At 42.3% G+C, this 24,351-nt stretch overlaps 12 protein-coding genes across 12 annotated transcripts; 7 read left to right on the plus strand and 5 right to left on the minus strand.

Annotated features, from left to right (window-relative positions):
• Positions 1–76: 76 nt before the first annotated feature.
• Positions 77–1,486, plus strand: BRETT_003799 (uncharacterized protein; the record flags this gene model as incomplete). Its single annotated transcript, XM_041282302.1, has 1 exon — positions 77–1,486. One exon carries the CDS (start codon positions 77–79, stop codon positions 1,484–1,486), a length of 1,410 nt encoding a protein of 469 aa, XP_041136141.1.
• Positions 1,487–1,803: 317 nt separating this feature from the next.
• Positions 1,804–2,523, minus strand: BRETT_003800 (uncharacterized protein; the record flags this gene model as incomplete). The annotated part of the gene is made up of 1 exon (XM_041282303.1): positions 1,804–2,523. The coding sequence occupies one exon, from the start codon at positions 2,521–2,523 to the stop codon at positions 1,804–1,806; it is 720 nt and encodes a 239-aa protein (XP_041136142.1).
• A 428-nt stretch (positions 2,524–2,951) lies between these two features.
• Positions 2,952–3,959, plus strand: BRETT_003801 (uncharacterized protein; the record flags this gene model as incomplete). Its single annotated transcript, XM_041282304.1, has 1 exon — positions 2,952–3,959. The coding sequence occupies one exon, from the start codon at positions 2,952–2,954 to the stop codon at positions 3,957–3,959; it is 1,008 nt and encodes a 335-aa protein (XP_041136143.1).
• Positions 3,960–4,182: 223 nt separating this feature from the next.
• BRETT_003802 (uncharacterized protein) lies at positions 4,183–5,394 on the minus strand (the record flags this gene model as incomplete). The annotated part of the gene is made up of 1 exon (XM_041282305.1): positions 4,183–5,394. The coding sequence occupies one exon, from the start codon at positions 5,392–5,394 to the stop codon at positions 4,183–4,185; it is 1,212 nt and encodes a 403-aa protein (XP_041136144.1).
• Positions 5,395–5,717: 323 nt separating this feature from the next.
• BRETT_003803 (uncharacterized protein) lies at positions 5,718–6,479 on the plus strand (the record flags this gene model as incomplete). Its single annotated transcript, XM_041282306.1, has 1 exon — positions 5,718–6,479. The coding sequence occupies one exon, from the start codon at positions 5,718–5,720 to the stop codon at positions 6,477–6,479; it is 762 nt and encodes a 253-aa protein (XP_041136145.1).
• A 121-nt stretch (positions 6,480–6,600) lies between these two features.
• On the minus strand, positions 6,601–9,090 carry BRETT_003804 (uncharacterized protein; the record flags this gene model as incomplete). Its single annotated transcript, XM_041282307.1, has 1 exon — positions 6,601–9,090. One exon carries the CDS (start codon positions 9,088–9,090, stop codon positions 6,601–6,603), a length of 2,490 nt encoding a protein of 829 aa, XP_041136146.1.
• Positions 9,091–9,501: 411 nt separating this feature from the next.
• Positions 9,502–12,318, plus strand: BRETT_003805 (uncharacterized protein; the record flags this gene model as incomplete). The annotated part of the gene is made up of 1 exon (XM_041282308.1): positions 9,502–12,318. One exon carries the CDS (start codon positions 9,502–9,504, stop codon positions 12,316–12,318), a length of 2,817 nt encoding a protein of 938 aa, XP_041136147.1.
• Positions 12,319–13,559: 1,241 nt separating this feature from the next.
• Positions 13,560–14,170, plus strand: CYP1_2 (heme binding; the record flags this gene model as incomplete). Its single annotated transcript, XM_041282309.1, has 2 exons — positions 13,560–13,593; positions 13,719–14,170. 2 exons carry the CDS (start codon positions 13,560–13,562, stop codon positions 14,168–14,170), a joined length of 486 nt encoding a protein of 161 aa, XP_041136148.1.
• Positions 14,171–14,756: 586 nt separating this feature from the next.
• Positions 14,757–16,031, plus strand: BRETT_003807 (uncharacterized protein; the record flags this gene model as incomplete). Its single annotated transcript, XM_041282310.1, has 1 exon — positions 14,757–16,031. One exon carries the CDS (start codon positions 14,757–14,759, stop codon positions 16,029–16,031), a length of 1,275 nt encoding a protein of 424 aa, XP_041136149.1.
• A 580-nt stretch (positions 16,032–16,611) lies between these two features.
• Positions 16,612–18,003, minus strand: BRETT_003808 (uncharacterized protein; the record flags this gene model as incomplete). The annotated part of the gene is made up of 1 exon (XM_041282311.1): positions 16,612–18,003. One exon carries the CDS (start codon positions 18,001–18,003, stop codon positions 16,612–16,614), a length of 1,392 nt encoding a protein of 463 aa, XP_041136150.1.
• A 1,846-nt stretch (positions 18,004–19,849) lies between these two features.
• On the plus strand, positions 19,850–22,354 carry BRETT_003809 (uncharacterized protein; the record flags this gene model as incomplete). The annotated part of the gene is made up of 1 exon (XM_041282312.1): positions 19,850–22,354. The coding sequence occupies one exon, from the start codon at positions 19,850–19,852 to the stop codon at positions 22,352–22,354; it is 2,505 nt and encodes an 834-aa protein (XP_041136151.1).
• A 191-nt stretch (positions 22,355–22,545) lies between these two features.
• On the minus strand, positions 22,546–24,177 carry BRETT_003810 (uncharacterized protein; the record flags this gene model as incomplete). Its single annotated transcript, XM_041282313.1, has 1 exon — positions 22,546–24,177. One exon carries the CDS (start codon positions 24,175–24,177, stop codon positions 22,546–22,548), a length of 1,632 nt encoding a protein of 543 aa, XP_041136152.1.
• Positions 24,178–24,351: the final 174 nt, after the last annotated feature.

Genomic DNA, 24,351 nt, shown 5'->3' on the forward strand with positions numbered 1-24,351 from the left:
AAGTAGAAGATTGAATCCATACATTTTTTTCTTCTCGAGGCTAGATAAGACAAATTCAAAGCATAAAGCATATATAATGTCTGCATCGCAATTAAGAGGTGTACTTCTTGTTTCATCAAAGCAGGCGGCACGAAATAGTGCTGTGTGTTTTGTCAGGCAGCCGGCTGTGTCTGTTTTGACAAGAAGATACATATCCAGCTCTAGAAAAGATATGACAAGTGCTACTGTGCATTCACAAACATCAGAAACAAAGCCACAAACTGGCAGTTACTTGGACACACTAAGCTCATCAGAGCTATTTGGATACGGTGTGATTGGATTATGCACCCTTTCCCGGCCGATTCTAAACCTTGCAATCAAGATTTTCCCCTTCACTCCGCTTTGGATGATAAAACTTCTCGTTTACAAGAATTACTGTGGTGGAGACACCATTCCAGATGTTATGAAGACAGGTGAGCGTTTGAGCCAGCGAGGAATTAGAAATATGATGGTTTCATACACCGTGGAGGCCTGTGATGGCAAGAAGATGTCTGTGAGCATCGATACAATTATAAACGAAACGAAAAAGTCAGTGACAGATCTTTTGGTGCCTCACACAGTGAGAATGATCAAGGAGGTGGGTGTTGATCATATAAACGAAGTTCCACCGGGATATGTTGCATTGAAACCAACTGGTCTAATCGAGAATGCTGCAAACATTCTTCTTCATTACAAGGAGCCTGCATACCAGGCAAGATTCAAGCAGTTGTACGACACATGCGTTGACATAATTGCGGAATGTGAGAGTGCCAATGCTGCCTTGCTCAAGCAGTACCCAACCAGGAAGGCACCTTTCATCTGTGCAATTGTCGATGCCGAGAGAAACGATCTTCAACAAGCAGTTTACAAGCTTCAGAGAGACTTGTATGCTCGCTTCAACAAGGAGAAATCGGTTGTTGTGGGAACCATGCAGATGTATTTGAAAGAATCGTCTCCGAACTTGTTGAAAGAGGACGAATACGCACGTAAGGGTGGCTACAAGATTGGCTGGAAGCTTGTTAGAGGAGCATACATCCACTCCGAACCTGATAGAGGAGTTATTCAAGACACTAAGAGCGACACGGATGCAAACTACGACTCTGGAATCAAGAATACTTTGGCAAACATGTGTTCTAAAAGCCCAACAGTCGGCCATTTAGTGGTTGCTTCTCACAATGCCGATACACAGCGTATGGCCAGTGATCTGCTTGATAAGATTACAGATCCTGGTGTGAAGGCTAACGTGGTTCAAGCTCAGTTGCTTGGAATGGGCGACAACATTACTTATTACTTGATCAAGCACAGAAACGCAAAGAATCTCATAAAATACGTTCCATGGGGACCCCCATTAGAGACAAAGGAGTATTTATTGAGAAGACTACAGGAGAATGGAGATGCAGTCAGGGCAGACAGTGGCTGGCCATTGGTCAAAGGCGTTGTTAAATCTCTTTTCAGAAAGGTTTTCTGAGCTAGATATTTTTAGATGGAGTTTGAGTTAGTTTCTAGCTAGATACCTTTAGGAAGTTATTTTAAACTAGAACTCGCTATTTTCTCTCGCTCGCTACATTACTTGAAGTGACTTAATGTATTTATTTTGTTCAAGACTCGTAGGAAGGTAAAAATGTAAAAGTGCTGGCCGCAGGTTCAAAATGATAAGATTAAGCTAAGTTGTGAACATTGTGACAGGAAAAGTGAAGAGCAGTAGATGTTGTGAAGTGTAGCCGTAGTCAATAGTAGATGTAGTAAAGGATAATAAGCATAGTAAAGTATAACACTGCGTATGAGTCACTTAAAGTATGAATCCATGAATCTTTTATGGAAATCATTCTGCATCATGTTGTTAATCATTGGATTGTGCTTCTCCTGGTCCGATTGTCGCTTTTGCAGGTGAAACAAGCTTTGAGATCGCCATGACTTCCTTATTGTATCTGCTTTTTTATTCTCTGTATCAGGGATCGGCTCTCTAATCAACTCCTGTGTATTATCAACCGATTCGTGTTCATCTTTAGCCTTTGTCTCCTTCTCTTTTCGTATATTTTCAAGCTCCCTCAGCAACTCTTCCTCTTCCTCCTCATCATCATCATCAGAACTACTTTCATCTGTGCTGGAACTGTTCGATTCATCACTTGAGTCATCACCCTCATCACCTGATTCCTGCTTCAAATCCTCATCTTTGTGTTTTCCAGACGTTTGTGACACTTCCTTTATTTCATCTTTGACCTCCCCCAAACAGGCCTCACCTTTTGCCCTCTTTTCTTCAAGTAGCAAAGTCTCTCGCAGAGACTTAACATCCTTACCTGTGATATATCCCCGCCGTTTTCCATCAATACCAAATTCCTCCTCCTTATCTTCGTCCGAATCAAAGTCATCATTCACCTTTTTCGCCTTTTTCCTGTATTTAAGGGTCTTGTAACCCGGCAGTGCTCTTTTATGCTGGATAGAAGTTTGCGGACCTCCCGATCTGGCTCTAGCCTGATCAAATGTTGGTCTGTGTGCAGTAGTCATAATATTTAGATGCTAGATTTTTGTAAAAGAGCCATACAATGCTTGTGTTTCGTATATAGAAGGGATTTCTGAAGACGGACAGGTGTCAACTGCAGATTCTGAGTTTTGGGATGCAATTTCAGTTCTTTCAGAATCTCCTATCTTTTTTTTGTTCTACTAAGCTTAAAATGTTCTCTGCGTGATTTTATTTTATTTTATTTTTTTTTGCTCTATCGCCACTGCTTGGTCAGGTATCGAAATACGGGCTCTACTAGATATGTGTCCTAAAAAAAAATAGAAAAAAACAATAAATATACATGTGTGTATGTATCACACACAAATGAAATACTGAAATCACTCTTTTCTTGGACATCGTCAGCCATAAAGTAACATTCGGAAAGTGTGCTTGTGCTGAATAGGGGCCGCTTGATCTTATCCAAGCTACAGAAATGGAATCTTCCGGAAAGGAAGACGGTTCTAGTGATACAAATCACAGTAAAGGTCAGACGACATTGACAAGTGTGTATGTTGACTCAAATACAGATAGTAAAGAGTTTACAGATGACGAAAGCGGGAGAGATGTATCGGAGCATGAGGGTGCAGAATTGCAGAACGATATATATACGGAACGACCGATATCAATAAAGGATTATGCATATACGGAAGAGAATCCAATGCATTATGGGATATACGATGATAATGATGAGCAGGACGAGGATTCAGTCGAATATTCGGATTATGAGGGTGAAATCGATGGAGAGGAGAGCGAGAATGGAAATGATGGAACCGTGTTTACATTGAGAAAAGACGACGGAGAAAATAGACTTGATGTTTCCACTGAGATTGAACACGGGAAGAAGGTGCAGTTGTCAACTTCAGCAGATCACAAACAGAGGACGGAGGACATACTCAGAGGAGGAAAAACGCAAAATACATCAACATTACCGAACAATGATGAGGGGAGTACTCGTGAATCAGAGCAGCTCGAACCAATAATACAGGCCGTGGCATTGTATCCGTTCGAGGCAGAAAACGAAAATGAGCTGGGTCTCGTACCAGATCAACTTATTATGATCAATTATGAGTATGGTGATGGTTGGCTTGTAGCATATGATCCGGAGTCCGGCAGGACGGGTCTAATCCCATCTGCCTATGTGCAAATTATAGGCGATGAAGAACCGGAAACTTCCCAAGAAGTATCTGGCGAGAAGAAAACCGCACAATCACAAATGTTAGAAGAATCGCTCGATAATGAGAAGGAAATTGGAGAGGAGAACGGGAAGGACAACGGGAAGGAACAAGAAGGGAATACGAAGATGAACGAGAAGAAAGTAAAAGAGAAGATGAAGAAAGATGAGGAAAAAGAAGATGACGAGAGTGAAAAGAATACCATTTTGAGCAAAAGTGTAACGGAAGATGCAGTGGTGAAGGGAGTAGATCACCTGATTATCAGCTAATGGAGGTTCTCGCTGAGGATTATTTCATACTTCACTCTTCTCCCGGTTCACCCGCTTGTGAACCTGTTCTATAAAGACACCACTGTAAATTTATACTTTACTAATGCCATTCAATTTAAAGCATAAGGATCGAATCGCTCTCAAAAATTATCGCGTGGGCTGGTTTTGCCGTATTATCTATTCCACACGTTACTTTATTAAATGTACATATTATTTCCCAGGATCACTCTATACTCTCCACAATCGAATTCCACGTATTATCATCTACATCGAGATCAGCGTTGCTTTTACTCTTTGCAGGTCCTCCAAGCTCCTTGAGAAGATGATACACTGCTTTCTTCACATCCTTATCTGTTGATTCCAGTACGGAATCCGCTTGTAATAGCTTAAAACCCCCAGTAAAGGCATTTCTCGCATTGGAGATTGACTCATAACTAGGATCGGACCTCTCAACCTTGGCATTGAGTGGGAATTTTGTGAAATCAAGAGACACTTGGCGTCCTTCATCCTTTGATATTCCATTTTGAATTCTTTTGGCATTGAGGTAATTCGAAAAGCCTTCCAAGTAGAAACTTTCAACAGACTGCTCATTAATATCCTGAACGGCAGCTGCGATAAGTGCGGCATTTTCAAAAAGACCCATTTCTATTGCGTACTTTGCTAATGTAAGAATTGGTTCAGCCATCTCGATATAGGCCATTTGCAAATCAGAGGCATCTGACTCTCCCTTGGAATTCATGTTATCATCTTTGGATGCTATCTCAAGTCTGGATTTTTTCTCTCGGAACAGTTGCCACGATCTCTCGATGGCTTTAACTGCTTCTTCGTTTTTCATCTGCGATATTCTAATACTGGCAAGTAGAGACCAAGCCTCTGGATTTTCCGGGTCCACTTCTAGAGCCTTCTGAATCCACTTTTCACATTCAGACTCAGCCTGAGGCTCCTCGCATAGATCTGTCATCCAGATTTCGATAATGGCAAAAATCGCCTGATTCAACTTCTGATTTATATATTGACGTATTCCCTGTGGGGTCTTGTATGCGGCGAATAGCAACTGCAAACCATCATCGGCATTATCGCTCACTACTCCCTTCATGAGCTGATCAAGGTCACTCAACAATCTGTTCACTCCTGTTTGCAATAGTTCAACACCTTTTTCTCCACCTACAATCTGACCCAAGTATAGGAATTTCTCTACTCCCTGACGAGATTGTGGATCCAAGTCACAAGCACGTTGGAGAACATCGTATGCATTGTTTAAATCACCATTTTCAAGAAGTGCCTCTCCAAGACTTTGTAAATATACTGGATGCGATTGGAATGTAGCCGAATGCTCTTTTAAAAGATCCACAGCTTCTTGTGACTGAGATTGTGATAATAACTGGGAAGACTCAACAATCAAGTTTCCGAGTTCCTCCGTAATAGCTTGAGACATCACTGAGCACTGAGTTATCTCCCACAAACAATGTAGACGGGTATATGGGGATGGAAAAGGACAAAGAAGGGAAACAATCGATGAAAAATCTGTTCATGTCAAAAATGCAGCTCAGTGCTATTGCAGGGTAGTGAAATTTTTTGTGCTTGTATTTTTCATTTTATGGCATCGTATTAATTTTTACTATCGTTTTTTTTTTTTGTTAGCATGCGAGCAAGTGGCAGTAGCATGAATTTGCTTTCCTTTGCGAATCATGTTATGGGATGCACAGTAAACAGGAAGCAAGACAAAGGGAGAACAGCGACAGTGACTAAACAATAAAGATGGATCCAGCTGAAGAGCAGAAACAGGAAATAGAAATCCTTAAAACAATCTATCCTGAGGAACTCGAAATACTGTCCGATACAGAGTTTACGATTAACCTTCTATTGGATGTCGAGAGTGAAAGAAAGCATGCCGTGAAATTACACATTAGATATCCAGCCACGTATCCGGAGGTGGTCCCCGAGCTTTGGGTGGTGGCAGGAGATACCAATGCTGATGATGAAAAGAACGCAGAAGTGGAAAAAGAAATTGAAGAAGAAGAAGAAGACACAGATCTTAAAGATTCACAACGGGCACTTAACCTAATCGAGACCATCGAGCTCGACAAGAAGGACATAGGCGAGCTGTCGGACAAGTTGGATGAAGAAGCTAAAATGAATATAGGCATGCCCAGCGTATTCACTTTAGCATCTGTGTTGAAAGATGATGCCGAACAAATGTTCAATAAGAAACTCGAGGCAGAGACTCAAAAGTTAGAACAGGCACGGGTGTCAAGAGAGAAGCAGGAGCAGAAGAAGTTCATTGGAACAAAGGTCACGAGGGAAAACTTCGAGGCATGGCAAGTGAAATTCCGCAAGGAAATGGGAATAAAGGAGAGGAAGGAGAAGAGATTCGAGGAAATACATCAGGGAAAGCTAACTGGAAAGGAGATCTTTGAGAGAGGTCTAGCTGGAGAAGAAGGCGGTGAGCCACAGGTGGCTGCAGATGATATTGCAGGCATGGAGTCTGTTACTGAAGGGGTGAAGAACACATCGATATAAAATACAGAGAGAGAAATACTACAGGTTGAAAGTACCATGTATTCTACTTTTCTAATTATTTATGTCTATATTAATTGGTACATGATGCATCTATGAAAGCAAGCATGGCAGCAATGCGGTGCTATTTATCGTAGGAGCTGAATTGGTAGTTATGAAGATAGAGCATGTCATCTGTGACATCCTGGAAAACACACATTGCGTATGGATCGTTTTCGTTGTAGTGTGCAAAATGCACAAACTCTCCATCATATTCAAGTGGAATATTCAGGGTGCCTGTCTTTGAGTCCGATGGAATAGGACCCTTTATCCAGTTATACAAATCTGATGTAGACTCAAGACTATACTTCACATTTCTTTCGTGCTCGAGTTTTTCACGAGTTTTCGACTTTTCTTCCGGGTTGAGGTTGCTGTATGGTCTCAAATCCTGTTCATAACTCTTGATTTTTGTCATACACTCATTTAAAGCTGCTTCTCTTTTGACGTACGCATTCAAGGCCTGCTCACAGTCATCAGCTTTCTTCTTATCTGCTGCTTGCAATTGCAGGATTTTCATCTCAGGAAGATCATCGATGTAATAAAACGGAAGCTCCTTGGGGTAATATTTTTGAAGAATGTAGAATTTCGTGAGCTCATCATCGTTCTTATCCACAAAACGTGGATGTGACATCATGTATCCCAAACATAATCGTTCGTACTTCACGGAAGCTTCATGATCCATCCTTTCTAGTAGTGATGTTTCCATCAAAAACAACTTTTCCGACATCTCAAGCTCTTTATCCGTTTTCGGGTCATCACAGACAAACAATCGATCCTTTTCATCGAAGAATTCATCTTCTTCCCGTTTCCTCTTTTTACTTCTTCTTACTTTGACTGCTCCCACATCCAGCATACTTTCATCACTATCTGATGCTGCTTCAGACTTTGCGGATACAGTATCATTCCATTCAAATGAAACGTTTAGATCATCGTCCGAATCCTGAATTTCAGACTTTACTTTATCTGCTCTTTCCCTAATGTCATCATTTACAGCGTATTGAAGATCGTCAAAAGAAAGTGTATTTTGAAGTGCATCCTCAAAATCGGCAGAAATTTTCTTGAAGTCAGGCTTCGACTTGATATTGCTGTTGGCATCATTCTTTTCACACTCCTCATCCTGCCTGTTATAAATAGGACATGGATCTCGAAACTTCAAATCACGTTTTGGGATCTCACCCCCAATCTCAGAGATTAGATTTTCCCAGAATTCCAACACTGTGGACTCTCGATTCGTCAATTGATGAAATGATTCTAGAATGTCTTTAGTTGTAACAGGCATCAAAACACGATTGTTATAGGATAACTTCTGGACCGTTTGTGCAGCAATCTTCTTCTCGACAACACCAAGCAAGAGACTGTACAAAAAGTTGACTGTCAAATCCTTAAGCATGATTTTTGTCAAGGTCGGTATCTTGCGGATGAACGGGTTTATTCTGATTTCTAGTTGGTCGTCTTCCGATTCTTCAAAGCCTTTCCGTGTGTTTGGATTTACAATCCGAAGACCAAAGGAGGATGAAAGGCCTTCCCAGTTGATTAAATCCTCGTTGTGATCCCACAAATGGTACTTATCAAGCTTTCTAGAACTGAAGGGAGTCCGCATAAAATCTTCAGGAGGTACAACATTTAGCAGGAGGCGTGATTGAGATTCTTCGAATTGCGTGTATTCATAACTCATTTCATAAGCAATCGGCATTTCACTCATCGGTATCAGCCTTTGGTAGCTGGTCTTTGAATTCTTCATCCTCTTCAGTTGCTTTGAAAGAGCCCGGTAATACGTGAGTATCTCACTCTTCGATTTTGAAGGTAGCTGCTCACATATCGCATCGATTCTATGAATGGAATATCTTGAAAGTAATTGAAAGAAGCGTTCTTTCTCTCCTGGCTTCCACATTGTTCTTTGAATGCCATGCTCTGTTTCACTTCTCAAACGCCGTCTATATATCATGCTTCCATCAGTCGCCATAAGACTATATTTAAAACTTGGTGCTGGATCATCCGGGGTTCGTTTGAAATGAAGAAATGCATAAGCTTCTCGATTGAAGAAGTTTAAATAGTTGATATTACCTTGGAAATGCTTTGGCTTGGACGATGTACTTCTGTGATTTTGAAGAAAACGTGGCAGGCAAACTTTTCGTGTCTTAATGTGTGCCAGTGGAGCCATTCGTTTGGCCAATGATTCTAAAAGTGGACCATTTTTGAGTCTTTCCTCAGGAAGAAAACCCTGGTATTTACGCGCAACGTATACATCGTTCAACGTTCTATTCCATTTCGGCCTGAACTTAGAGTTATTGCCGAAATCTTCTGATTTAAGCTCGTAATAAATCTGTCGATCCAAATCGGAAAATTTTGCTATATCGTTGTACGTGTTTTCTATATTGCCATAACAAGTTTCGGGAATGCCCGTATGAACCAATGAATGATGATCATCATTCTTATGCTGATGCCCAGTCTTGGGTGGAATGATTTTTCTTCTCTTAGTTGTTTGTGGATTGAATGTATGTGATACTATCTTTTCGTTTTTACTCGTTCCTGAGGATACTGATTTTTCTGATGCCTGATCCATGACACTGCACATGCTTTATAGAATAACGCCTCTTATCTGTAGATACATACACCACTATCGACTCATAATAGCAGACTATATCTGTGGAATAACGAGTGATAGTGTAATCTGTAGACTTCGTTTACCCTGGAAGCATAATCGTTAGGTATAACTAACGCTCAAGCAAGCTGAATAGTGGGAGAAAAGCTTTTTTGCGAGATCAGCATTGAAATATACTTTTTTTTTTTTTTTTTTTTTTTTTTTTTTAAGCTGAAAAATTATTGAGTGGGGATAGCGCTAATTATAATATAATGTTGCACATTCATGAGAAGTACATCATGACCTTGTGGGCTATAAAAGAAACCAAGCAATCGTCTTAATAAGGCGTGGCCTACTCAACATATTTTAGAAATATACTTTTAGTGGTGCCCAATATAAGAGGATATGTTGAGGTTTGGGTTGATCAGAGGTGCGTACCGTTCCGTATCGCATAATCTTACCCACCATTGGAATTATCATGCTTCTTTATTGCCAGTTAGAAGATGTAATCATTGTCGATGGATTGCAACTGGCCAATCAGATGAAAGTAAGGATGGGAAAGCGCAAAAGGCTGCAGAATCAACTGATAATGAGAATGAAAGCCCCCAAATTATACAGGATGCCATCTCAAATGAAGCAGCAGATAGCTCTGTTGAAGAATTCAATGATGTAAATAAAGACTTTGAGGATGATCAGGACAACAAAAGTCCGGCTGAAACTTCAAAGAGTGCAGATGTGAACGATTCATTTGACGCATATCTTTCACTTTTTTCCGGAGATGAACATCTTGGCGAGGAAGATTTGCCGAAAAACGATAAATCATCCATAAAATCGAAAAAGATGCTTTTTGAACAGGGATTTGCACTTCCGTGGGAAAAGGAACAACTTTCATCAGAGGAAAATGGAAAATTGCCTTGGAACTTGAACGCAGCTTTGGAACAGATGAATCCAGAAGAAAAGACGGTGGATAATGATCACGTGATTCTTGGACCGTTTATTAAGAAGTACTCACCGTTAGAAAAATTGCAGAGGGGACGCCATAAGGGCTACCAGTCACCTTTGGCAAGGGAAAATTACACAAATATGGTAGATTTTGAGAGGGATGCGAAGGACTTGATGATATTCAGGAAGGATATTCCTGATGATGAGATATTTGAGAAGATAGAGGAGTTCAATCCGCATGAAAATGTAATTTCGGTCAAGAGATACAACAAGCTGATGCGGGATATGAAGTCGGCATTTAAGCTATTACAGCTCAGAAACTTTGCAGCATCGAAAAAGGTGCTTTCTTCTAGGTCGGCCAATAAAAGTAAAGTCATCAACAGGATTATCAAGAATTACTGGAAGATAACAATATCCGACAAGGTCATCGATGAGGCCGCACTACAGAAAAAGATACATATCACGCTTCAAAATAAAAGAGAGCTATTTTTGCTTTTCTCGCACACTGGATTCATTACAAACTCCTGGTCTCGTCTTGGGGCTAAACTAACATTGAATCCAGAGGGAAGTGAACTTGAGGTCGCCGGTGACCCGAGAGTCGTTAATTTTGTCCAAGTTTCGTGGAATGAGCTTTTGAACAATGTACAGTCGATAAGTCTAGAGATGAAGAATCTTGAAGATTTCTACATGAACACGCTACATAGAAATCTGCCTATAGACTTGGTCCAGGAACTCAGCGATACATTCTTTGATGCTGTGAGTGAGAAAGATCAGCTTTACATTCTTAGTGCATTTACTCGTCCTAATTTGGTTCATGCAAAAGTTTTATTGCTTGAGGCCGCAAATCTTCCCGGAACAGTTACCAGAGTCATTGACAGGACATTTATAGACAAGTATTTATCAGAGGCATCATTCGAAGAAGTGTATGACTCTTCTCTTCCATGGTATACAACTAGTGATGGGCCCATATATCGGCTTAAGGTGCCGAAACCTAGATTGAGAAAAACGATGCCAGGTGCAAGGCTTTCGGGCAAGGATGTTGCATCAAGGGTTGCCACACTAAAGAGGAAAGTTGAACACGCTGAAGATGATTTCGAATACAATTTCCTAGAGGATGCAAGTTCCGCGCTTGGCATATCTAATGCAAATGAAGATTCACAGAAGAAAACAAACGAGGCGGAAGAGACTAAATTGGGAGAAGGGGTTACAAAAGGAAGTAAATCTGGAGATGGAATTACAGAAGGAAGTAAATCTGGAGAAGGAGTTACAAAAGGAAGTAAATCTGGCGAAGAGACTAACTCCAAAGAACAAACAAAACTGGCAGATGAAAAGGAAAGAAAATTCAAAGTGAACCTGGAAAACTTGAGCAAGGCAATGCTACATCCAGAAATTACAAAACAGGATACTTGGCTTCCGAACATCCTTAGTGCGACAGTGGGAAGAGTGCTGTTCGAGAAGAAGTCGGCCAATTCGAACGCGATATTTCACAGCAACTTGCCTGAGTTGAGTGGAAAAATCGCACAGTTAAAGCTTTTGGACAGGTCACAGCACTTGTTTGGCATTGGAGGAGGTGTAAAGAACCAATTCACGCATAAATTGCAGATTAAACTTGTTCCAGACGGTTTCAGAAGTCTCGACAACTTCAAAAAGCTTCCAAACATCGAGATATGGCTTGATGTGATAAGGCAGGAGGTTCAATTAGACACTTGCGACACATTTGTGGACGAGTACGAGTACAATTATCGGATTCCCCTTCCACAAAGATCGGTGGATCTCAACTTCCAATCCAGTTACAACTCACTGTTGATTGATAGCAATGCAGATGACGACTTATCATTCCAGTCAAAGCAAAAACCACTGTTCAAGTTGTTGCACCGGATTCCAAACAGCCTTTTGAAGATGGAAGATCAAGCATCACTAAGAAAGCTTATTCACGTTCTACGTAATCGGACTGTTCCAATCAGGATGGGTGATAGAAAAGCGGATTTTATCCAAACATCTCGTCATGAGCAGCAGGATTATGTTCCATACCTGATAACAGAAGTGAATTTGAAAAGAACGATAGAACTCGAGTATAAGAAAATGCCAGTTATCTACGAAGTGAACAACAACGGTTCAGAAGAATCATACAAGGTGTCTGTTTTGTCCAGTATTAGTGAAGAAATGGCACCTGAGGCAAGAGAAGCAGGATATAAGAAATTCTGTGAAAATGTGTTGCAATTCATAAAATTCTTAGATGACCCTTTGGAAACCAAAGGTGAAAAACTGTTTAATGTGTGAGAACGTGTAAGGGGCTCTTGCACATTAATTTACAAACTTCATGTATATAAATGTATAGAATTAAACGAACTAAACCACGATTATCGTTGTTGTGTAGAAACATATAGAGAGAAGGGAAAGAGAACTTATTCATGACACCCGGACACCATATTCGGTCGGTGTAATCATTTTCTAGACTGTTTAAAAAATGTTGATTCATGCCTGAGATCTTTTTCAATACGGAAGACTCGAGAATAATGCCATTGCAAAAAAAAAGCAAAAACAAAAATTAGTAATTGAATGATTGAATAATTGAATAGAAGGAAGAGATCAATAAGGAATAAAACAACAAAAAAAAGTTGAGAATTGAATAATAGAAATACCAATTCGAACTAAGCCAGATGGTTCGGGGCAGGAAGAAGATGACGACCAATTTCGACCAATAACAACAACTTATTGTATTTGGCGGATAATGCTAACGGATGCGATCTAAAAATTGTACAAGGTCTCGGTTGTAGTGGCAAAAGTGGGAGCCGGAAAAATATAGATATATGTGTTTGTAGTGTAATAGCAATGCCAAAGAAATTAAATTAAATGCTAATTATAATAGTGAACATGCTGGCGTCTTGAAAAAATATGACGGTATTTGTCTAATTACGGGTCTTTTATTGATGATGATGTAAGAAAAATAAAATAAGATGAATAAGGCTTTGAAGTGTGAAGAAAGATCAACAGGCATTATGTATTATTTTGCTATTGACCAGGAAATGATAACATTGCCATTAGCAAATAATCCGCTATTAACAAGTAATATTTCCTGCTACTAGCCAGAAGGTGCTAATACTGCTCTTTATTAGTGTGCATTCATTTAGCGCTGAACTAAGCCCATATGATAATTGGCAAATGAAAAATGTCCGTAGGGAGGTACAGTCCACTGGGATTAATAATAACCCGCACTATTCAGCATTAGGCATGGTTCATTATGTTTTTCATTATAATGATTTCCTCCAACTTCATCTAGGACTTTCCATTATGAAATTATTCCTGCGAACTTTTCCAATGGCTCGCCGGCTTTTCTAATAGGCCTCAAAGAAAAGTAAAAAGTAAAAAAAAAAATTTCTGGAGCCCCGAGGTCCTTTCGCCCCCTGCAGCAGTTTTTCAATCTTTATCTGGCGAGGTACAGTTTGCTTTTTATCGGGTGAAGGTCGACTTCGTGTCCTAGAAAGTGTCTATTTTGCTAACATTGAACTAAATTGATCAAAATGACTAAGACCTACTTTGACGTTACTGCTGATGGTAAGTATTATCGGAATCTAGGGGCGAAATGAGGCGGAATGGGAGGATTACGTCATTTCTAGAGTGTACTGGTTGCAAGTCTAGAATTGCAGTACTAACAGGACGACGAAACAAATATTGTACAGGCAAGCCATTGGGAAGAATCACGTTCTCTTTGTACGATGATGTTCCAAAGATATCTGAGAACTTCAGAGCTTTGTGTACCGGTGAGAAGGGCTTTGGATACAAGGGATCGATTTTCCACAGGGTTATTCCACAGTTCATGTTGCAAGGTGGTGACTTCACCAACTTCAACGGTACTGGTGGCAAGTCAATCTACGGAACCAAGTTCCCAGATGAAAACTTCATCCACAAGCACAGCAAGCCAGGTATGTTGTCTATGGCCAACGCTGGTCCAAACACCAACGGCTCTCAATTCTTCATCACCACAGTTGTTACACCTTGGTTAAACGGCAAGCATGTTGTTTTCGGTGAGGTTGTTGATGGCATGGATGTTGTCAAGAAGGTTGAGTCTTTGGGTTCGTCTTCCGGTGCCACCAGAGCCAGAATTGTCATTTCCGACTCGGGTGAGTTGTAAATGCTGCTTTTTAGGCCGGCTTGAATTATTTCTTATGATGCTATTTGCTTGCTTCTATAGGTTTTGCGTGGCAAACTGGCTGGTGCTCTTTTAAGGGGCAACTGCTCGGATGCCCTGCTTCTATGAATTACATATTTTTGCTTTTTAATTCAACAATGCTTGATTGCTTTCTTTTTTGCATAGGAGTTTTGTAGGGATGTGCAAATGGGCTGTATTTGTATTGTAGGAGGTGCTCTTGATTATATACATGTGCATTTACTTTCCTTCGTTTCTTTAATTTGATTATCAACGTTGAATTTGGCATTGCCAGAATACAAGTGGCACTACTGGAATAAAAATTGGAGTGTCAATGCTAGAATACAATTGATGATGTGCTAATTTGCTGTTAACTATATGATGACGTCGATCGACGGGTCGAGGGTACCCCCGGAATGCGTGCGATTTATTACACCTTTGGAATCACCCGGGTGGCTCGGCACTAAGGATCACAAATAAGGTTTGGCACGAAATTGCCGCGCCAATATTTTCAAACCAAATGCTATACTTGGTGATTTGAAAGTGGACACTACAAAACTTGAAGGCACAAATGTATGGGATCAGAAAATACGGTCGGAAGATACAAAATGCGCTTGCCGGATATTCGCATATAGATAATTTGATCCGTCAAGCGACAAATACCGACACTTGGGGGCCGACGACAGAACAAAAAAAACAACTTTTACGGTATATATTGACGTACTCCGGCAGTCAAAATGAATCATACTACAACGACATTGATCTTTCAGGCCACATTGATCCCGCCACGACTCATGAAATATCCCAGTATGTGGTGAATTTCATCGTGAGCCGGATTAGGGAATACTCGGTGCATCAACACGGAAGTAGCATCTATGAGAAGCTCAAGAAGAACCTTGTGGTGAAGGGATACGAGTTTCTCATAATTGTGAAGTGTCTCAACTTGTTGGAGTACCTAGTGTTGAACTGCTACCGCGCAAATAGGGGCCAAATCACGTATGACATTGCAGAAGACATAAAAATGCACACCAGTGTGTTTGAGAGCTTGAAACAGTACAAAGCGAAAATATGCTACGATGGGTTGGTGATGGTCCACGAGAAGCAGGTGCACAGTTTGGCACAAAGGCTGTTGGAATTGCTTTCGAATGAGGATTTACTAGCAGAGGAAAGATCAAAGCTGAGGCCCACCGAAAAGAGAATTGCCTCACAGGGTCTTATTTCAACAGACAGCACGGTCAAGGCTCACCGGAATCCGTTTGGTCGGTCACGTGTGTCCTCAGTTTCCAACAGTGTCAATAAGATAATCTCGGGAAGCCACCATTCACGAGGCTCATCGAGAAATGTTCATCTTCCGGAAAATCGCACCTCTCGATACACGAATGACTACAATTTCAACGATCCGAGACTCCGGGAGGACAAATTTCCAGGATCTACATACGCATCGTATGCTGAAGATGCCGCTTTGGGACACAATGGGGTTGAGGAGACCCCAAATGCTGCTAATTCTACAGAAAGCAGTTTTGCCGAAGAAATCGGAGAGACACAGGAGGAAAACGTGTGGGCTGATGAGTTTGGAAGCCTGCAAAAGGCACCAGAGTCGCAAAATAAGAAGAAGGAACTGCAGGAGCTGCCTTCACCTGCTGTTGATCTACTTTCCTCGTTGGGAATAGATGATTTCGGTGAATACGAGACTGGAAAATCGGCAAATGTGCACATTCCGATCACCAACAACGAAGAGAAAAGTGTTAATGGTAGTAAGACTACAGACAGTACTTTGGTGAGTGGTGGAAAGAAGAAGGATGATCTGTTTGGTGATCTTTTAGTGGATTTCAAGACGCAGAAGTAGACAGATAGTAACTATAGAGAGATACTTTGCAAAAGTGATAGCACTCTTACAATGGTAACGCAACTGCATTCCTTACACCAAAAGATCTGACCATGACTATATGACTAAAATGAATAGCAAGCGTGTATTAATTAGGACCATATATTACTAGAAACTAAACGTAGCGCCAGATAAGAAAAAAGGGCTGGGAAAAGAGAGAGAATTAAGCCCGGGCTGGCGATATCAAGAGGAAGGTGAACCAAGAAGAAGAACGCATCACCAAGCAGATGCCGAGTTTATAACGAGGGAATGGAAGAAAAGAAGAGACGAGAGACAAGAGAATTGAGTAGACAGTCTAAACTAAACAGCATAAACTATCTAAAGTCTAAACAGAATAAATAGTCTAAACTGAACAGCATAAACTATCTAAAGTCTAAACTAAACAGTCTAAACTAAACAGTCTAAACTATACAGTCTAAACTAAACAGTCTAAACTATACAGTCTAAACTATACAGTCTAAACTAAACAGTCTAAACTAAACAGCATAAACTATACAGTCTAAACTAAACAGCCTAAACTAAACAGTCTAAACTAAACAGCCTAAACTACAACTCTTGGAACCGAGGCCTCCAGCACATCCCCAGAATCATCGTTGGCCTGGTCAGATAACGGATCGTTGTCTTGAAGATTGTACTGCTTGATCTCAGTGTAGTCAAAACGACACCAGCAACGAGGATCGCGCACTGGGAGATAGGTGAGCTTAACCATGTAGAAAAAGCTGATGGCCATGGCAGTGCCGGTGGTAAGATCAAAAAAGTAGTGGTGCGTGAGATACATGGTGGACCACCACAACCAGCAAACGTAGCCAATGAAGCAAATCTTGAATTTTGGGAAGAGATAGGACAACCAGAGTGCACTCATAGTAGAGCATGCGGAATGCAAGGATGGCAAGGCACCAAAGATGATGGGCGAGTTGCTGAATGTGGAAGTGTACATATCGAAGCCAAAAAGTTGGTCGATACGTGCCAATCCACCCGGCGAACCGGACATGCCGTAATTGGCAGCTGCCAAGCCATAGAGGTTCTTATACCAGGGCGGTGCAGCAGGAGCGAGTTGCTGCATGACGACCCCCAAGAGATTCATGTATCCGAAACTCCAGCTGAAGTATCTCAAGGCTGTTGGTGGGCCGAAGAGCCAGATAAGTGCTGCGACGACAAATGGGCCGGCAAAGTGCACTATTCCGTAAGGTAGCCAGGCCAACAAGTCCAAGAAGGTGTTGTGGTAGGCAGCGAGGATGTTGGACAAGTTGTCCCCATAGAGAATATTCTCCATAGCAGGGAGAACCTTGACAGAGATGGGAGGTCTCCAGGCCTGGGGGAACTTAGATGCAGAAAAGAAGAAAAAGACCCATGCCAAAACAGGCATTGCATAGAAGAAGAATTGCGACAAGACGGGCACTGTGCAGACGGTGATCAAGGCTGTGGCAATGGCCAGCTTGAAGAACAGATGGACGGGAATTATGTAGAGCACAAGTAGGAAAACAAACGTGCACAAGGCAACATTTGCCTTTGCGAAGCCAGTGAGGTGGCGGAATTTCCGCAGGGAGGGCCTATAACCAACCCGGATGCCCACCAGCAAGTTCCCGTCCCGGCACGCCGCCTTGTACTCGTCGTACAACATGAGAATCAAGTTGAAAAGAAAGAATCCAGTGTGGTGCTCGCCATGGTGCGAAAACGACTGCGTGGATCTCGAATTCCAGCCGTATGTCGACGACCGGCTCCTCGTGGCTGCCGGCGGCTTCTCGTTTCCGGCTGCTGCACTCACTGATAGCCTCCTTGTTGTGTCCAATGCGCTTTTTTGTACACTTAGGGACTGCGATCTGGAACGCGGGAAATCTGATGATGATCTCTCATCGTCAAAGGATGTCATTCGGATGTACTGCGCCCCGGATGGAGCAGGGGTGCCAAGCCGCGTTGCCGTGGTAGTTATCATGCTGGATTGGTGCGTGCTTAGTGCTTTATGCAATTAGTTGTTTTCGGGAAATGCAAGTTTCAAATTGTTGCCGGGGGTAACGAGTGTCGGATAGTATGTAATGCTCAACGTAGCAGTGGTCTAATGTGTAGCGTTTGAATTGGAGGAGATCAGACGAAATTGGGAGGAAGTTGATAAAAATAAAACAAAGAAAATGGAAAGAGAGTGAAAAGAAGATGAAAGGAAAATATAAAGTTGTTGCAGAGCAAGAAGAAAATGACAACGGTAAGCGGCTGAGGGTCAGTGGGGTTGCAATAGTATAAATATGCAGAACAAAAAAAAAATTAAATAGAGTAAGTAAAAAAAAAAAAAAAAAAAAAAAAAAAAAAAGTAAAATAATAAAGAGGGAAAAAATAAAAAAATAGCCAGCCAGTAAATAAAAAATTTTAGAACATACTGGCAACCGAAAATTTTTTTGTGTGCACTATCAGGGATGCTCACTTCTGTGAGGAGCACTGACTTGCTGAAGGCAAGATTCCTCAGATAGGAAAAAAAAAAATTCAGAAAACGAGCAGAACGAGGTATACTGTGATAATCGTCTATCTAACCGTCGCGGTTCAGATTCACGTCGTTAGTCCCAAAGATTTTATGCATAAACACACATCCGAACACCGGCAAACAAGCAGAATCGCAACCTGTTAGATTTCCAGTTTCGTAAGCAGAAGTGCAGGGATACTCGTATGTATAAAATAGTGAAACATATTGCAAATCTCGGAAAGAGGTGGCTGAAAAGTGAAATCTGGACAATTAGGTTATTTAGGTGTGGTTAGTTATCCTAGGTTAACTAGCATTGTGGCTTGCGTAGGTTAACCAGTATTGTGGCTTGCTTAGGTTTATTAGCATTGAAGCTTGCATAGGTTCATTGTAGCTTTCTTAGATTAATGAGCACTGCTTCATTCGAGTAATAAGCTTTGATTGGCTTGCTCAAATATGGGCTTGCCACTTTCCACCATCGGGTCTTTTCACTCCTGGCTCTTCGGGAATATTCGGCATTTACATTCTGAGATATCCGGTAGTCCCGATTATCGACCAAGGAGCGTTTCTAGAGAGTAGAAAATTGCATTAGTGCAAAGCTTTAGTTTGATTTGTTTTTACACAATCACCATGTTTGTATACAGAACACATACAACTGAAACAACGCTGTAGTTAACTGCAAACGAGCCAATATGCTGCCTAGTGTGCAGGTCGTATAAGTTCTGAGATATGCCGATATCTGCAAACGAGATTTCTATTTATTAAATTTTTTTTGCAGATGCAGTATAATTCCGAGAAGTGGGGGCAAATGTAAGTAAGATAAAAAGAAAGCGATGAGCAGCTCAGCATTGTTCAAATAATAATTTGGTGGTGGAAATAGTGTTTTTTGTTAACAATTATTTATACAGGGATATAGCACTATCAAGTGTTACTAGCGATTAGCATAGTTAGCATAGTTAGCAATTATAGCGAGCAATTAATATAGCTAGCCGTTATCATAGTTACCATAGTTAGCAGTTACTAGTTAGCAGTTATCATAGTTACAATAGTTAGCATAACCATCATTAGTCAGCAATTAGCTATACTACAAGCTACTCTTTTTACTTATAGTGATTAGTATAGCGACAATTTATTAAAGGCGCACTTTGCAGTTGTGTAACCACACTTTAGTATTGCTACGCTTTGATACTTACAGCAAGTATAACTATACATATTAGCTGCAATCATAGTTCAAGGTAGATACTTTCACTACAAGCGATCTTACATCTGTCTAACCGCAAACAATTCTTCAACAAGCAGAATTCAAATTACACCTTTAATAGGCTTCTCAGCCATGAATACACCAATGAATGAAAAGTCGGCCGAAAAGCAGTGTGAAAAATTCCAGGATGGAATAGGCCCGCCTCAGAAAAAACACATTTCACTAAAAAAATCAATCGCACTGGTTGGAATTTGCATTTTGTTGATGATCCAACTTCTGGCCATTAGGTACGCGGTGAACATCTCGGTGATTCAGCTGACGGCAGCAAGCAGCGAGACCCCGTCAAGAAGTTTTTTGCCGAGGGATGTGCTAGCCAAGGCATACCTCGCAGCACTGGAAGAAAATCTCGCGGGCAATTGGTCGCGGCAGTACGGCAGTGAGGAGCAGCTCGCGGGCACAAATGTGGCGATGGCAAACTGGACGAGGGAAAAATTCAAGCAGTTTGGCTGGGATGCCCGTGTGGACGAATATTTGTCGTACGTTTCGTATCCGGGGGAGCAGGCATTGTCCCTTGTGGAGATGAGGGGGGAAGAAAATGAGAAAAGGGGAGAGGAAAATGAAAGAGACAATGAAAAAGGCATCAAGGAAGGCAATGTGGAAAGGATTGAAAAAAACTTTGAAAAAAGCATTGAAAAAGCTGAGAGCAGAGAAACTAACAAAGAAAGCAACAAAAGAGCAGAAAAGAGCCAAACTGAGGGCACATATATTCATCTCGGTACTCACATCCAAGAAGGCACAATTATTCACAATGCGTCTTTCCTGGAGGACGCATACGACCAAGATCAGTACTCGCAGAATTCGCGGCCTGCCTTCTTGGGATACTCGGGCTCCGGAGATGTGACCGCGGAGTATGTTTTTTGCAACTACGGCACGCGGGAGGACTTTGCAACGCTTGAGCAGCTCGGTGTGCCCCTTGCCGGGAAGATTGCCGTGATGAGGTACGGCCGGAACTTCAGGGGCCTCAAGGTGAAATTCGCACAGGACCATAACATGACGGCGGCATTGCTTTTCAGCGACCCGGTGGACGATGGCAATGTGACGGTGGCAGGTGGCGTGAAGGCATACCCTGATGGCCCTGCGCGGAACCCTAGCTCGATTCAAAGGGGATCAGTGCAGTTTTTGTCTATTCTCCCGGGAGATCCCACCACCCCAGGGTACGCGATTAAGCCAGGCGAGAACAAGTCGCGGTCCGATCCGTACTACGCCTTGCCGCGCATCCCTGCGCTCCCACTCTCTGAGCGCGACGCGACTGCCATATTAGGCCGGATTTCTGGGCACGGACCGCGGGTTGCGGGCTGGAGCGCAGGGCTCATCTCGGGCTTCGACTACTCGGTTGGGCCAAATCCGGCATTCCGCCTCGCCGTGCACTCCCACCAAAACGCCACAATTGCAACATTGCATAATGTGCTTGCGCGGGTCGAAGGACGGAACAAAAACGATGTTATCGTGATTGGAAACCATAGGGACTCATGGACACCGTCGGCGGGCGACCCGCACTCGGGATCTGCGGTGATGCTGGAGTTGGCGCGCGGGCTCGGTGATTTAACCAAATTGGGATGGAAGCCGCAGAGGACGATCGTCCTAGCCAGCTGGGACGGTGAGGAGTACGGGCTTCTCGGATCGACTGACTTTGCCACATACTACGCGAAAAGACTCCAGGCAAACGTTGTGGCCTACATAAACATGGATGCAGCGGTCACAGGCCCTAACTTTAACCTTGCAGCCTCACCGATGCTCTACGAGGTTGTGCAGTCGGTTGCGTCGGAACTTCCCTATTCAGAAACGAGGACTTTGCTCGACCATCTCCGCCATACACACAAGGGGACTTCTGTCGTCGGGAACTTGGGATCTGGATCTGACTACACGGTCTTTCTTGAGCGTCTCGGCATCCCGGCGGTTGACATGGGATTCCAGTCGGCGAAAAACTCTCCTGTGTACCATTATCACTCCATTTACGACAATTACAACTGGATGACTCGGTACGGCGACCCGGGATTCAAGTTGCACAACCTCCTTGCACGGTATGCCGGGCTCTTGGTGTTGGACATTGCGGAAACGAAGGTGCTCCGTCTCAAAACTGCAGACTATGCTGTGAAGTTGACAGAATTCTCCGATGCAATATTTGCAAAAGTCCCCGACAGCTGGCTCTACACTCCAGCTTTTGGTCCTGGATGTCCATACCACAGAAATGTGACCGTGAGGCAGATTATCGACAACACGAAGATCAGTCTTGCAAAGATGCTTGCGAAAAATCAGGCCTTCGACAAGGCTGCTGAGTTGCAACAGCACCGATACGATCACTGGGATGACCTCAGCTTCTGGGAAAAGGTCAAGTTGGTGGTCTCCATAGCGAGAACTAACCGGGTGCTAAAGTACTACGAGCGGCGCTTTTTGTCGAAGCACGGCTTACGTAACAGACCCTGGTTCAAGCACGTTGTTTTTGTGAGTGGTAGATATACGGGATACGCCGGGCAGCAGCTTCCGGGTATGGCCGAGGCATTGGAGGATGGGAAGCAGCATGATTTCGTGCACGAGTTGGTGAAGTTCGATATGTTGGTTTCTTCTCTTGCCAGGTGAATTCGATGTGTTATCAAATACATACATGCTTTAGTTTATAGTTATTTATTGATGTGTTCGGTCACTGTAATGCTTTTTGCATTCGTCAGCGAAAGTCGCTAAATGAAACTAGTTTTACGAAATCTAAGAAGTACTTTGTACGATGACTTTCTTGTCTTCTTGTGTTCCACCTCCCGCTCCTAACATCTCATTCATATTCTTCCCATTTTAAACCATTTAGGCACCTTCCTGTTCGAATGCGGCCGCAACATCTTCGCTATCTCATTTGGGCTCCTTTTCTCATCCTTTTTCCCTTTATCTGCTTCCTGGTCAGCCTTCATGTCATCTATCGCAGATAACGGCATGGCTTTTTGCATGTACTCCTTCCTCACATACACATTTTTCTTCTTTTGCGTTTTCTCTCGGTACACAAGCACAGACCTACTCCCAAGTCCACAATGGCTCACCAACTCCTTTTTGAAGTCTTTCCTGCTCTCCAAAAGGACAACTTTTGGATGCATGGTCAAAAGCTCGAAGAAAATGTCCTCGCTATCTGTCTCGCTAGTTTTATTAACTGCCTCCTGATCTGCTTCCGAAAGCTCAAGGACCTCACTCACTAAGATTTTATAAAGGTCACCGAGAGTTTTCGTCGCTGGAAGTTCTAATTGCACCAATGTCTGATCTGGGAACCTGATTCGAATTTTGCAACTTGTGACAACAGGCTCTCTCTGCTTTTTGAGGGCTTCACGCTGTCTTCGGGTCATCATTGGCCCGTTACTTCCCATTTTCAAAAGCATTGATCGGTATGCTTTTGCCTGGTCAATCGTCATATTGTACTCTGAGTCGCTGTATGTGTCCTCTTTGCGATCATCGAAGTTTTGGTGCTTGTACACTTTGATACTCGTGTCTGAATTCTCTTTCAGCGTATTATTACTGTCTTCACTTTCTTTCTTTTCTTTACTATCTTTCATTTCTTCACTTCCTTTCACTTCTTCACTTCCTTTCATTTCCTCACTTTCTTTCATTCCTCTGCTCTCCATTTTAATTCCCACATCTGCATCTTTCCTGCTGAAATTGCCCAACGCTGCTGACTCATTCGAGTTCTTACAATTCTTCCTTTTTCCAACAGTATTCGTACCCTCCGATTCAATTTGTGCATTTTCTGCTACTGTATCACCCTCTTCAGCCACATTCTTACCTCCATGCACACCATTCAACTCTACACCACTAATCTCCTCAGATGAAACATCAACTCTCTTGAAGCAAAGTCTCAAAGAGTGGTTTCCACTCACAAGACCCATACTGCGTAATTTTGTCGTTTTAAACTCATCAATGCCGCTGACAACTTTCGACATATTCTGTATTGTCGGGATGTACAAGCAATGGACTCTCTTTGCCGCATTTGGCAGATCGTAGTACGACTTTCTCTCCAATAAGTTACATTGTGTAATCTGTTCATACTGCTTAATCACATCATAAAGAGTCTCACTTGAGGAAAAGGAGCGCACTGGAATGGATCCGGACAGCTTGAAATTGACGTCCTTGTCTGGTGCAAGGATCTGCAACCTGATGTTTACAGATGAAGCAGCTGCTTTCGGTATTTGATTGCCACCCATGCTTGTTTTTGTGCTTTTTAGATGAACTTTCACTCCATGAGGAAGGTTCAAAAACCGAAACGACAACGATGTGTCCAGCTCCTTGCCATTGTATACGATTGTGTGCGTTGATTCGGAAACGTTGAAATATGAGCAACTCTTATCTAACACATCGACTAATAGTGTTGATGGTTTAACTTTAGTTCTGAACTCTTTGAAGTTGTAGATGACGGTAATTGGCTGCGACATAGTACAATGTGTTTACAGATGTCGAATGGTGGGCTTTTTATCGATCTTATCGTACTGTGTGGTTTCAAAAGATGCAAGTTGTGGAATTGATGGAATGCAAAGGCAAAACGAAGCTGGTGCGATCTCCACAGCATGCATATTTCGGCAAAGGCAGAGAAAAAAAAAAAAATGGCG

The sequence above is a fragment of the Brettanomyces bruxellensis genome, chromosome 6 (assembly GCF_011074885.1).
Source record: "Brettanomyces bruxellensis chromosome 6, complete sequence".
NCBI lineage: Eukaryota > Fungi > Ascomycota > Pichiomycetes > Pichiales > Pichiaceae > Brettanomyces > Brettanomyces bruxellensis.